We start from the raw sequence: 13,824 nt of genomic DNA on the forward strand, positions 1-13,824 counted from the left end.
GTCTTTTTTTTTTTTTTTTTTTTTTTTGTATTTTCAGAAAGCAAAGACAAATCTTGAATCTTGCAATAATATGTTGGAAATAAACATTGAAGAAAAAATACAAGTGGCCTTTTTATTTTCACCTACATGCACAACATTAAATGATATTTCTGTCACAGAGACTAGAGTAGGCTACGTGTTACAATAATTTCACCACCTGATTGTTTTTGCAAGTATAAAATATTAATCTCTTGATTGCATTCTTATTAATAATATATAAACCAGATGATGCAATTTCTCCACATTATTTATAAGAACACACACAGAGTCTCCACCAGATGGAGACACACACACACACACACACACACACACACACGCACACATAGTGGCCTACGACCTGTACACATGCTCGGTGCAATATTTTGCATGCACATATTTGTAGCCTGATATGAGAGATATTTTATTGATCCTGAATGCGAATGTTTAATTAAATTGTATTTGTATCGGGATTTTAATAAGAGTCATTGTCTATACAGATAATAAAGCACTTCGGGACAGGCTGTTCTTGGAAAATAATCAACTCAAAACGTGGAAGGTTTATTGTTTTTCTTCAATAGGACACCCACATTTGTGTTTTATTCCTTACTAACATAAATGTTGTTTGAATTGATCAACTTTTAGACAGAGGTTCATTGGGTGTTTAAAAAAATAATAATCTATCCATATTAAAGCATATATTTTTGGAAAAAACAATGATTAATGATTGTTTGGAAGAAAACTGCAAAACAATCCTGAATTGATGTACACTTTCAACAGGTTCAATTTCTGATCTTTCTGATATGAGTGGAAATCCGTTTATCATGTGAACCCTAGCAGTCAATACTAATGACCAACCATCACGCGCGCTTCTTTTCAAACCTTGTGGCGTAAAAAAAAGATGGGAGGAGACAGTCTAATTAGGAGTTCATTTAAAGCTTGTTATAGGTGGACATAGTTGGGGGGTGGGGCTATTCAAATGATGTAATCGTTTTAAACGCTGCTGTATGCCGCGCGTGCAGCTAGTTCACTGAGCGGTGTGTTTATATGGAGGTTGTGACTGTGTGGATTTTAACACTGCAAAATGGCAAGCGAAGCGTAATCACAGCCTCACTGCTGGAGGAATCATGATTATTCGACACTGAGACCCTTCTTGACGCTCCATTCGTCCGTAATTTCATTAGTCTTTCGTGCGTAAAGCCTTTTGAACCGCAGATGGATTATAATCCTTTAATGGCTCCTCCGGTTCCGCCGCATAATCCGAAGTGCAGCCGGCCGTCGTGCTCGCAGGAGCGTCTGCTGAAGTGTGTGCTGCTCGGGGATGGAGCTGTGGGCAAAACGAGCCTGGTGGTCAGCTACACGACTAACGGCTATCCCACCAAATACGTCCCTACAGCCTTCGACAACTTCTCCGGTAAGGAAACGCAGCGCATTTTGAGATGAGGAATATTATAAAGCAGGTGTTATTGGGATGCTGAATAATTGTCAGCAAAATACATGATCTCACCTTCTGTTAGGAGCATTGTTTTGACACTTTCTCCCTTATCTTGTTGACTTAATACCAATATGTAAGTTTTGAGTCAGTAAAGTCCCTATAAACCTTTGGCCACGTTTCTGTGACTCACACAAAGTTGGATTTAGTTTGGATAGTGGTGTCTGTCTGTCTGCGTGTCTGTCTGCGTGTCTGTCTGCGTGTCTGTCTGCGTGTCTGTCTGCGTGTCTGTCTGCGTGTCTGACCTCTGTGTCCCTAAGTGTGTGTGTCTGTCTATCTATCTATCTGTATATATATATATATATATATATATATATATATATATATATATATATATATATATATATATATATATATATATATATATATATATATGTATATATATGTATATGTATATATATATATACTCAATATCAGTAGTATCATTGATGAGTGTAATTGATTTTGCAGTTCAGATAAAACATGAAGCGTGCTGTATTATTCGACTTGCTTTGAATTGCTTTGGCTTCTCTTGATGGAAAGTTCAAGAATAAGAAGCTCATTGATCTAATGTGCTTAATGATCTGAGCTGACCAGTTTCAAACTGTGTTTTGTTTTGGGGTTGTTTTTTTGTTTGTTTGTTTTTTAACTGGGATAGGGGCTACGGAAAGTTTGTGAACCCCCCTCCTGCCGTAGAGAGTGATGTAATAGTCCAGCATTTTAAACTAGATCTGACATCTCGAAACTGCCTCACTTACGCAAGAGCACAGGTGGCACTTCAGAGGGAAAAGGGCACAATCAAAGGCAGATCAGATGACTGGGATTTGAGCGCATTTATACAATGCAGCCTGCCAACTGAGAAAGCCGGCAGGTTTTACTTTGTATCTGTAGGAAAAGTCATTGTGTATATGCAGGCAGAGTTCACCAGGTTGAATATTTCTTTCCCTGTGTGATTGCAGACTGCTTACTCTGTTTTTCCTTGTGTTTAGTCTGGACCTTGACTTAAAGATTCACTTATTAGAATTTTACAGATTAATCCAACTGTATTATATTTATAGTTTACATTTACATTGATTCGTTTGCCAGATATGTTTTGATTTTAGCAGAGAATGTTCGAGCACACTGGTTTACTGGGTCAGGTGAATCAGTGCATGTAAATCTGTGTGTGATGGCCATAGGATGCAAATTTGCCTCACCTCTTTTTCCTTTCTCTCTCTGTCTTCTGCAGCGGTAGTACAAGTTGATGGACAGCCCTTGCGACTGCAACTATGTGACACTGCTGGACAGGTAAAGACTGCGGTCTGCTTTTCACATTCAAACACACTGATTTGTGCACCATATTATCAGACAAAGCAGACTGTTCAGACATTTCCGACTGGAGAGTTGTTCTCAGTGACTCCCCCAGACAGCACCTGAAGTTATGTGCAGTCTCCCTGTCTGGGGGTGGGGAGGTGTTAGTGTTCATGAAGGGAGTGCAGTGTTTCAGCTGTAGATACTTCGGGGCAGTCAAGGCCACAAAAAAGATGTTTCACAAGCATACTGACTGCAATTGAAACCTGTAGAGGAAGTGTACTGTCCTAATAAACCTGAACTGACCCTGTAGTACTATTCTCATATTCTCAGAGGAAATAAGTGCTCAACTTATTTCAAAGTGCAAACTTTTATCATAAATATAGTTCCTGTTAACGGTACGCCCTTGATTTCTGTAGTGTACATATTACGTGGGACCTAAAATACCCACTGATGTACCTTTTTAGAGCATATTTTGAGTATATATTTGCATTGGTTTTGCCTTAAAGAACCATTTTCAGTACCTGATGGTGAAAGCTCCTAGCTTTCTCACATGAAATAAGTGTTTGGGGTTTGTTTTTGTTTTGTTTTTTTTGTAGCTGAGCAGTGTAGAATGTGGAGGGCATTTGAAATGAGTGAGAAGTGATGGAGGGCATGACCCAGATAATTAAAATGGATCAGAGAGGACGCCGTATCGTGTGGCAACCACAGAGAGGTGGAAGAAAAAAGTTTTTCAGCTGTCTCTCTCCTCTCTGCCTTGCTGTGTGTGAGCCATGCAGGCTATGAAGAAGAAATGTTCAACCACCAGTTTTGCCTGCAGGCTCAGTTCCTTATGCCAAGTTTATTCCTTTACCATTGTTTGTTTCTGAGCTGTGGCAATTATGAAAAAATGTTTATCAAAAGCCAGTGAAAACAGGTCTAAGTTTAATATGGTATGTGCCCATTATGGGTATATGAAAAGCTTTTTGCATTCACCTTTTTTTTTTTTTTTTTTTTTTTTTTTAAATCTGTTTTGAAACTCACACACTGCAAACAATTATAAATCATTTATGTGTACTGTATAAGTTAATCAATACATGGCTCTGCCCTTTCAACACACAACTTGTAAATCTTCTAGTACAGTAGGGGAAGGCAAGTGTTTGCAAACACAGTTGGTAGATAAGAGATCTTTCCCACTCTCAGGTGTCACACTCAAAGTGAAAGGAAAATCTTGATTCAGAAACGCAATTAAAATCTAAAAGCGTGGAAAGGGAAGGGTTAAGCTCTTCACAGTGCCAGGCTAAGTCGGCCTCTTAAATCCTGAAGAACGCTCTGTTCTTTAAAGCTTTGTGGACCTATAGTGTTAATTTACTTGATTGGCACAATATAAAGAAGGGTGTGCCAGAGCTGCACGCCTTGGCAGAGTTTAAAAAGATTGCTGCTTGAACAGTGTGTTCTGCAGTACTTGTGGGAGGTTCCCTCATTGGCCAACTTTGAGAGGTTAAAGTTAATTGTTTTGTGTGAATTATATAATGTGCTGGTGATAGATTTACAATTCCAACATGGATTTTATGACTGGATCTGAATTAAGGATGCTATGTGTTTTTCTGATACTTTGTCCAGAGCATATTAGGATTTATATAGAAAAAGATATGAAACTTTACGGCCAAATAAGTTTTTGGCATATTAGGGTGGAACATTTATTTGTATAGGAAACTAGAAAATGTTAATTGATCTTTTTAATATCATCTTTATCAGAAAAGCACAACATTTAAAGGCAACTAGATGTGTTTCTTTATTGAATAACAAATTGCATGGTGTGTTAAACAGAAAAATTAGAGAAACCATTTTGCACTTGCCTTCATCAAGAAACTCGGATTATATGAATATGCAAATCAGAATTGCCCCAATTTTGCATTCCTGGCAAACGGACATTGCATGTCTTGATTAGTCTTTGCAGAAAGGATTTAATAATTGAAGTATGTTGTCATATACACACACTAGCGATTGTCGCACATGTTACTATAGCGTTACATTAACTCCTGATCTTCTGTCTTTCAGGATGAGTTTGATAAGCTGAGGCACTTCTGCTACTCGCGCACAGATGTCCTGCTCCTCTGCTTCAGTGTGGTCAGTCCTGCTTCCTTCCAGAACGTGGGTGAGAAATGGGTGCCTGAGATCCGGAGGCGGTGTCCGCTCACCCCCGTCTTGCTAGTGGGCACACAGTGCGACCTGCGCCAGGATGTCAAGGTGCTGATCGAGCTAGCAAGGCGGCGTGAACAGCCCGTACCTGAGCAGGATGCCCGCTCCCTCGCTGACAAGATTGGTGCTGTGACATATGTAGAGTGCTCAGCTCTCACACAGAAAAACCTGAAAGAGGTGTTTGATGCTGCCATCTCTGCCGGCCTGCGCCAGTCTGACAGACGCTCCAGGCGGGAACGCAAGGTTCTCAGCACAGCTGATAAGATGAAGATGCTCTCCAAGGCCTGGTGGAAGAAATATGTGTGTATCCAATAACATGAGCCAAGCTGTGAGTCATAGACGCACATGGACAAAGTGACAAAGACTTTTGACTCCTTCAGTGCCTCAAGCAGATGGACTAATCGTGTGTGTGTGTGTGTGTGTGTGTGTGTGTGTGTGTGTGTGTGTGTGTGTGTGTGTGTGTGTGTGTGTGTGTGTGTGTGTGTGTGTGTGTGTGTGTGTTATTGATATGACAGTAGAGTATCACCTTACCTTAATGTTTAAAATCCAGATTTGATCATTGCTTTCCAAATATGAGGATTTCCACAGTATATCTCAATCTTTCTGGATATGAATTGTATTAAAACATCAATCCCAATCATTTTCGGTTCTAGATGCATTTCTCGACCCCTTTTTTTTTTTTTTTTTTTTTTTTTTTTTTTTTTTTTTTTTTGCCCCCCCCCCCCCCCCCCCCCCTCCCCATAAATGTTTTATAACCTATGAACTTCCATAGTACTAAGATCATATAAGTATCATTTTCTATTTGTATCTGTGGTGACTTCAAACATTTGAATAGTAGTGTACAGTATATCAAGTGCACAAGATTTATATTTATGTCTGTTAAATGTGTATGAATGGTTTTTTTGTTTTGTTTTGCAAGGACAGTCACTTGCTCCTTAACACTGGATCTCAGAGCTATTCACGTTGTGATTTATTTTCCCCCTTTCTATCACACTGTGGAATGCTCCTAAACGTATTTAGTGCCCATCTTTGAGCTCATGGCACCATAATGCCACCTTTACATCTTTACTGATTTGACAGCTGTTACTGTTGACGGCTACCCAGTCAAGACTTCTCGGAGTGTTAAGATTCTCTCATATGGAAAAACACTGTAGTGTGAACGATGCGCTTGATTTCAGTCACCTCATCAGCCTATTTGATGGTACCATTCTGTAATGAGGCGAACCTTTTTTTTTTTTTTTTTTTTTTTTTTTTTTTTTTTTTTTTTTTAAAAACAGTGAACTAAAGCTTTTGGTTCCTCTTTGATGTCAAAGAAAGTTTATCAGGTGTTTTATTGTATTCCATAATTATTGTTGCAAGTATGTTCATTAAATTTTGACTGTTGGAGCAGATTTATTTGACTAGCACAGGACTGTGTGTGGTAGTTCTGTCACCTCAGTTTTATAGTTGTGGCGTCCATACAGTGCTCTTGGGTGTTTTATTGGTTAACACACTGGCTTTAACATTTCATTGTGGTACAATAGGCTTTAATTCACACTGTGGTAGTGTGATCTGTGACTAGCCTGAATGTTCAGTTCCCCGGGTGCATTTTCTCACTTTGGACTAAATGTAATTGTTGGTTAGCCGATGAATGGGACATATTTGCTTCTCATTATTCAGAAGCCATTTTTTTTTCCTCTTTCAAACGTTTAAAGTCCATTAGAGGTTAGCTATAAACTGTACAGCAAAGATTTATCAAACTGATAAAATGACATTGACTGTGCTTAGTTTGTACAGTATATGTTTCAGTGCCATAACTATATCACAGTACATCTATGTAGATTTATACATTTTTATAACTGTATGGAATTATCTTTGTTTCTGTATGATCACATCATGGTACACATCAGTTATGGATTATTATGACAAACTTGCTTCTTTGAACTAAAATTGAAAATGACCTCTTGGTGTGCACACCTGAAATGTTTTCATTTGTGTAATGACCATATAATAAAGCAAGCTCGAGCAGCTCTGAAAGGCGTTTGTAAATGTAAAAATGACTAATGTGGTCTTTTATGTTCCTTTACAAGTTTGCTATTTTTAAAATGAATGGCCTTATCCAGCTCCGGCATTGTCTGACTGTCTGAAGACTATGACACTGAGCGATAATTTGGAAAGGCTACGTGGCTAGCACTTCCATTGTGATTATGTCTACACCAGCAATTTCAGGGCTTTGTTTTGTCTGCATGAAAAGCCAATTGCAGAGGAGGACAGCTTAAAACAATATGGTATAATTCTTCAAGGCCAAACAAAGATGCAGGAAAATCTTAATGAATGCTTTCATAAGGAAGGTAGCCATTTTTATATGAACTGGTTCTGCTTAGTTAGCAAGAAAGAAAATCTAATAAGACTTCAGCAGTCTGAAATAGACATGATTGTGAAGCATCCAGAGAAACCCAAAGTAATCATTGTCCAAAATATCTTAAAGGAGTATTCCAACTGTTTTTTTCTTTTTCCAACTAAGCTCTATCTACTGCATTTGTGCTATATATGTGCTTACTACAGACCATAATTTGGATGCTTCACTTTACTGAAAAAAGAACAAAAAAACCTTTGATTTATGTTGAATTGATCTAGAGAGTGATGGGGTTTTTACATGGGATGCAATAATAAATTTTTAAAAATCACTTGTCCCTCATTCATTTTCAGTGAGAGGCAGATGGGCAGGAGAAGCAACAAAGGCAGAGGGACAGATGGGCTCGACCCCAAGATACCATTGCTCATGTGCCAGAGACGAGAACATGGTTGTCCGTCTCCAAGTTTAAAACTTCTCAAATTTTCTAGCTGTGATGTGAGAATTGTTGGAGTAGGTCAATAGTTTCAGCTTCGCTAGCAATTTTAGTTAATACAGTAGTATAAAATGAGCATATGATGTGGTCAATCTGTTTCAGGCTTAATGGGACCAAATTAGAGATTCAAATTAAGATTCAAAACTGCTAGCAAACTGTGCCATGTCAACAATGGACTTTGTCAGTGAAGAGGATGTCCAGGTCAGACACGGCTTCCTTGAGATGGTCAATACCAAAGCAGTGAGAACATAACTAGCGCTATTCTTCACTTTTCAAAAGATTCTGACACTGACTGCATCAGCACAGGTCGTGTAGCATGGTTATTAGTGACTATCCATTCGGTTTAGCTTCAACTACAGGGCCACTGCAACAGAAGTGAAGAGAAAATGAATGTTGTATAGAGGGAATACCCACTCTAAAACAAAGAGAGTTGCGAATTAGTTATAATCCAGCTAAAGTGGGAGTTTTAGCAATTAACAACACATGGTATGTCGAGGTAGGGCCTCCATACAATGCTAGCAGTGCATTAGCCACAGCCACCATTTAGTCAACTAATGTGAAATATGCTCAGAATATGCTGAGGAGAAAAGCATTTATTCATCTTCAGTAACCGAATTATCTTGGTCAGGACTGTGGTGGATCTGGGAAACACTGGGTGTGAGGCGGGAATACATCCTGCATGGGACCCCAGCCAACCTACCTACTGGCATACTTTTCCGAGTTGGGAGGAAACCAGAGAACCCAGAGGAAACCAATGTGGACACAAGGAGAACATGCACAGAAACTCTGCACAGAGCTATAGATGGGCAACCTGGAGCTGTGCGGTGGAACAAATGTAAGTGGTCCTGCTCACCAGACAGTGAATAGCGAATTTAATGCAGGTTAAACCACCTTCCATATACAACAATTTGTTTAGGTAAATGCTGGGCATTAACCAGGGAAAACTGACCTGATTTTTCAAACAATAACAGTGAGTGACTAGCTAAATGTGGGACAGCCTATAAGGGAGAACCGGCTTGCACATAATTTTGTCATCACTAGCTGCTAATTGGATAGCTCCATGGCATGTTCATGTACATTTGGTGAGAAGGAGAAAAGGATTGATTGATGTGTAACAGTGGTATTTACATAATATGACGTGATATTGTTTGAATATCTCATCATTTGTGTTCATTGCCCCTGGTGTTTAAGATGCTTTCATAAGCAGCAGATTAAGTATGACAAGATACAACCTTTGAATATGCAACACCATATACTTAGCACTGACTTTCCACGATTTTTAAACCCATTTACTTCTCCTTCTGAAACTTCGGGAATAGTAGAATATACAGTATTATGAGCCCTGGCTAGAAAGATTGTTTTCCCCTCCAGTAATTATTGCTACAGCAACCTGGGTTGTATGAGACCAGAACTGAGTTTAATCAAGTTGTTCAAAGTCACGTTGCTCTTGCAGAGTGGACTTGTATGGGAGAATTTAGGATTAATCTGCATTTTCGTAGGCATGACGTTAATGTGATGTGTCTAGAATTGTTAGAAGGATTAGGTCCAGCAGTAACTGGGTCACACGTGTGAAGCACTGCTCCTGAGACAAATCTGGTTTCAAAGGATACAGTGCTCAATGTAGCTTGCCTCTTAGACACACAGCATGTCTGGATTTGGTTTCACAACATGCGGTCACAGTCTTGAGGGTACAGTACTTTCCAGAAGTTATTTTTCAGAAACAAACATGATTGTACAAGGGATAGCTGGTGTCCACCACTCCTCCCATCCCCAAGGGACAATAACACAGCCTTTGACCTACAGTCTGTTATATTATGCTGTTTTAGTACTGTACAGTATTGCGAGCTAACCTCTCACTAGTCTGTATTCAATCTGATTGTGAAATCACTGTTGAATATGCTTTTATAGCGCCATCATTGCATTGACTGAAAGAAGTTCCCAAACTGTTTCAGTGTTCATATTATTCACAGGACATAAAAGTTTCTCTGCAAATGCTCAGCAGTGGATGGCATTTGAGCCATGTGCTTTCCTTATCCTAGATGTGTATCCAGACTGCTTCATGTTTTGTGACCATACAAGGGTTTGTGCACATGTGCATGTAGCGTGTGTCTTCATGTATATATGTATGTATGTATGTATGTGTGTGTATGTGTATGTGTGTATATGTATGTATGTATGTGTATATATGTATGTATGTATTTGTGTATGTATGTATATATGTATGTATGTGTGTGTATGTATGTATGTATGTATGTATGTGTGTGAATGTATGTGTGCATGTGTGTGTGTATGTATGTATGTATGTATATATGTATGTATGTGTGTGTATGTATGTATGTATGTATGTATTTGTGTATGTATGTATGTATGTATGTATGTGTGTGAATGTATGTATGTATGTATATATGTATGTATGTATATATGTATGTGTGCGTGTGTGTGTGTATGTGTGTGTGTATGTATGTATGTATATATGTATGTATGTAGCTTTGATGTGTTCATTAGTCTTACAGGCATGTGCTTGCTCTCATGTGCAATTGATCTTTACTCTGTCCTCTGACTCTTTTTCTCTCAATTTCTCTTTTTCATGTCTGTATATCAGACTTAAATTTCAGTATACAGTATATTGATTGAGCCTGGGCTCCTGGATATCAATCCTTGTTGTTTTTTTTTTTGTTTTTTTTTCCAGATTGAATTGACCATAATGTTCATAAAAGATAATCATTAACAGTCTTAAAATAAACATGTCATGTCATGCTGTGTGCTTTTATGCCGATCTTGCTTGTTCTTGCTTTTTCTATTATGCTTCTTCTCTTTTCTCACTCTTTCGCTCTTTCTAAACCTCCGGTAGAACTGTTGAAATTTTCTGCGTTCATCATTTCACAGCCAAAACCAAGTCTTTTATCTCCCACATGATAGAAGATAGAGCCTCAACTCCTGCCAAGTCCTGATGCCATCAAAGCATTCTCCTCTGTATCTAAATCAGATAAACAGTCAACACAGAACGTTTAGAGAGATTATGTACAAATACACGTGCGAATGTGCACAGCAGAATCAGGAACAGCTTTGATATCCCAGGACAGAGTATTGATCGTATTGATGTGTTTTGAGATAAACAAGCCGAACAACAAGCAAATCATTGTCAAAAGCTAAGGACCACAATAGACTCTAAGACCCCATGAATTGACCTAGTATTTGTTTTACTATTCTTTGTATGATCTGGCCATATTTCTATTCCATTCAATTCAGTTTTATTTATAACAATAGACATTGACACAAAGCAGCTTTACTGAAATCCGGATGTTGATTTATATCCCTAAATAGCTGAGGATAGTGGGATTATAAATCATCACTGTTCTACAAGTGATATACTGTAAAGTCAGTGTGTAAGTGTGTTGAAAAGATGTTCGGTATGCTCATACTGTTGTCCATATCAGTATGTTTCAGTTCTTTTGAGGCAAATTGTCAGTCACAATAAAAAAGTAGAAAACTATTATAACTTACTGACACAATATTGTTCATTAAAAAGTCGCTTTGCATTGAAAATGTTGTTATAATATTTTACTAAGGATTATTTAAATCATTATATCTTAAACTGTAAATGCAAACAAAGTTTCATTGTGGGCAAGACCATGGAGTAATCCCAGCGTTATCCACATCACCCTCATGTGTGGACCTCACAGTGGTTAAACCCTATGACTAATCTGAGAATAGATCATTGTTCTTGATGCTGACCCAGACATTAGACCCACTGACCCTGATGGTATCTGGACAATCTCCCTGAACCAACCATTAACTGACACGCAAAATACTGTATGTACATATGTACTGTATACAGGAAACCTGGGCCGAAAGTGCCACTGTATATTTTTTTGTATCCACAGTGTGCTGAATTACCTTTTCATATTAATTTCTAAGACAACAGCTTCCCAATCTGATCCTTGTTGACAAATCTAGAATACAAAATATCTTATACAGGCATATTAGGACATAAAAAATACAAACTATCTTGGAGTCCTCGTGGCCGGCTTTAGAAACGCTTGCACTTTTTTATCCAGATCTGTTCATTTTGACAGAGAGTTTAATAGATTTAATCACGTACAAATGCTGTTTTGGACCCCGGAGTGATGCAAGGAACGCGTGCTGGTCCACTATATAGAATGTTATGAGGTCTGTCTCACGTGAACTTGGATACAGTGTGCACCATGTGTGAAATCAGTCCATTCCCAGGGCTCGGGTGAATAATGTGATTGGTTGAAGTTGACATGTTACTTCACATTTTGTTTCACAGTGAGAGAGAAAGGCATGCTGTGGTCTGCAGATGACATGGAAGATCATCTCAATATATGGAGCGAAGAAGACCTTGACTAAACACTTCACTACAACAAAAAAAATCTCAATTATTTTTGGGATTTTACCAAGCAGTGTTGACTAAAATGTTGAGCAATAGTGAAGAAACATTTATTTAAAAAAAAAAAAAAAAACATACATAAATGACATAAACATTCATAAGAAAATCAGAAGAAGAGACAATTCACTGTCTGAAATATGGTGATTGGGATGTCGATAAATAGTGTGATCACGCAAGAAGCTCAATCTAGCTCATCATATTTGTACACTGATGCAAGCAGAGATTTAGATGAAACTTTTATTTTCTTTAATTGATGCTTCTTTAACTGATGAGTTATGATGATCTGTAGAGGATATACAATATAGTTAGCAAAACCTCCCATAGAGTAAATTCCAACTCAGAATCAGAGTAATTTTACTGGCCAAGTACACAATTTTTCTTGAAATGTGACTTGGTAAACAATGGTGCCTATATACAGGGATAATACAGAGCACTATAGACTGTGTACTATACAGTACAACAATGTCGACCATGCCATGGTTGCTGGTTTCAGATGGGTTGGTTTTAATATTTCAGAAGCTGTGGATCTCCTGAGATTTTCTCTCGTAACAGTCTCTAGAATTTGCACAGAATGGTGCTAAAAACAAAAAAAACATCCGGTGAGCAGTAGTTCTATGTCTGGAAATGACTTGTTGATAAGAAAGGTCAGAGGAGAATGGCCAGACTGGGTTGAGCTGACAGGAAGACTAAAGGAACTCAAATAACCTCTCTTTACAACCGTACTGAGCAGAAAATCATCAGAGTATGAACAACATGCCAAACCTTGAGGCTACAATAGTAGAAGACCACAACGAGTCCCACTCCTGTTTGCCATTAACAAGAATCTGAAGCTACAGTGGGTATAGACTCACCAAAACTGGGCAGTTGAAGATTTGAAAAAGGCCAGGGAATGTTTACATAAAATAATCAAGAGAAAGGTCTGGGCAATACAGCAGAACCTCAAGCTGTCTGATTCTACCCAATTGTTCCTAACATCATGACACAGCTTAATAAACTATCATTTATTGAATAAACTATCCTTGAATGTGCGCTGACATACTCAAAAATTAGTGTGGAGCATGCCTCCAGTTGTTCATTTTCTTCTTTTACTACCATGGCCATTCAATACTTTTACCTTTAGCCTAATTTACCCTTCATGTGGCCGCAGCATAGCTTCACCACTCAACCTTTAGGAATTATCCACCATGCAAAGCTTCAGCAATGTCCTTTTCTTCAATCCTCTCCTCTTTGATTCCTAAACTAACAGCTCCGTGGCTCTTTAGCAGCCATTACTTCCATCGCCAGTGGCTTGGCTTGTGCGGTGCACTGTGGTAAACTTCCACAGAAGCCTTTTTTGCTTATACAGGTCAAATGTGCAGGTGACATGTGCTGACTGATTGATGAAAGGGCTGCAAGCTCCTCCTACTGCTGTTAAACCAAATTAAGCTTTGTGCTTTTGTGTGTATGTATGTACAAAGTCTTCACGGCAAGACTCTATGATGAGGTCTGAAATGCCTCAAAACGAGCAAGCTAATCGTTTCCACTTACAGCCCATTATAAGGGGGGAAGGAATTAGTTAGCTGTGTGCATTGTCAGGTTAAAAAGTACCATGCCTTGGTAGGGGTTGGTACTAACTGACCCCATTACAC

General features: G+C 38.6%; 1 protein-coding gene across 1 annotated transcript; it reads left to right on the top strand.

Moving 5' to 3' along the window:
• Window positions 1-1,020: 1,020 nt before the first annotated feature.
• rhoub (ras homolog family member Ub) lies at window positions 1,021-6,198 on the top strand. Its single transcript, XM_017491441.3, has 3 exons — window positions 1,021-1,429; window positions 2,715-2,773; window positions 4,817-6,198. The coding sequence occupies exons 1-3, from the start codon at window positions 1,231-1,233 to the stop codon at window positions 5,270-5,272; spliced, it is 714 nt and encodes a 237-aa protein (XP_017346930.1). The 5' UTR covers window positions 1,021-1,230; the 3' UTR covers window positions 5,273-6,198.
• The last annotated feature ends 7,626 nt before the right edge of the window (window positions 6,199-13,824 follow it).

This window comes from Ictalurus punctatus, chromosome 17 (genome assembly GCF_001660625.3).
Source record: "Ictalurus punctatus breed USDA103 chromosome 17, Coco_2.0, whole genome shotgun sequence".
Taxonomy (NCBI): Eukaryota; Metazoa; Chordata; class Actinopteri; order Siluriformes; family Ictaluridae; genus Ictalurus; species Ictalurus punctatus.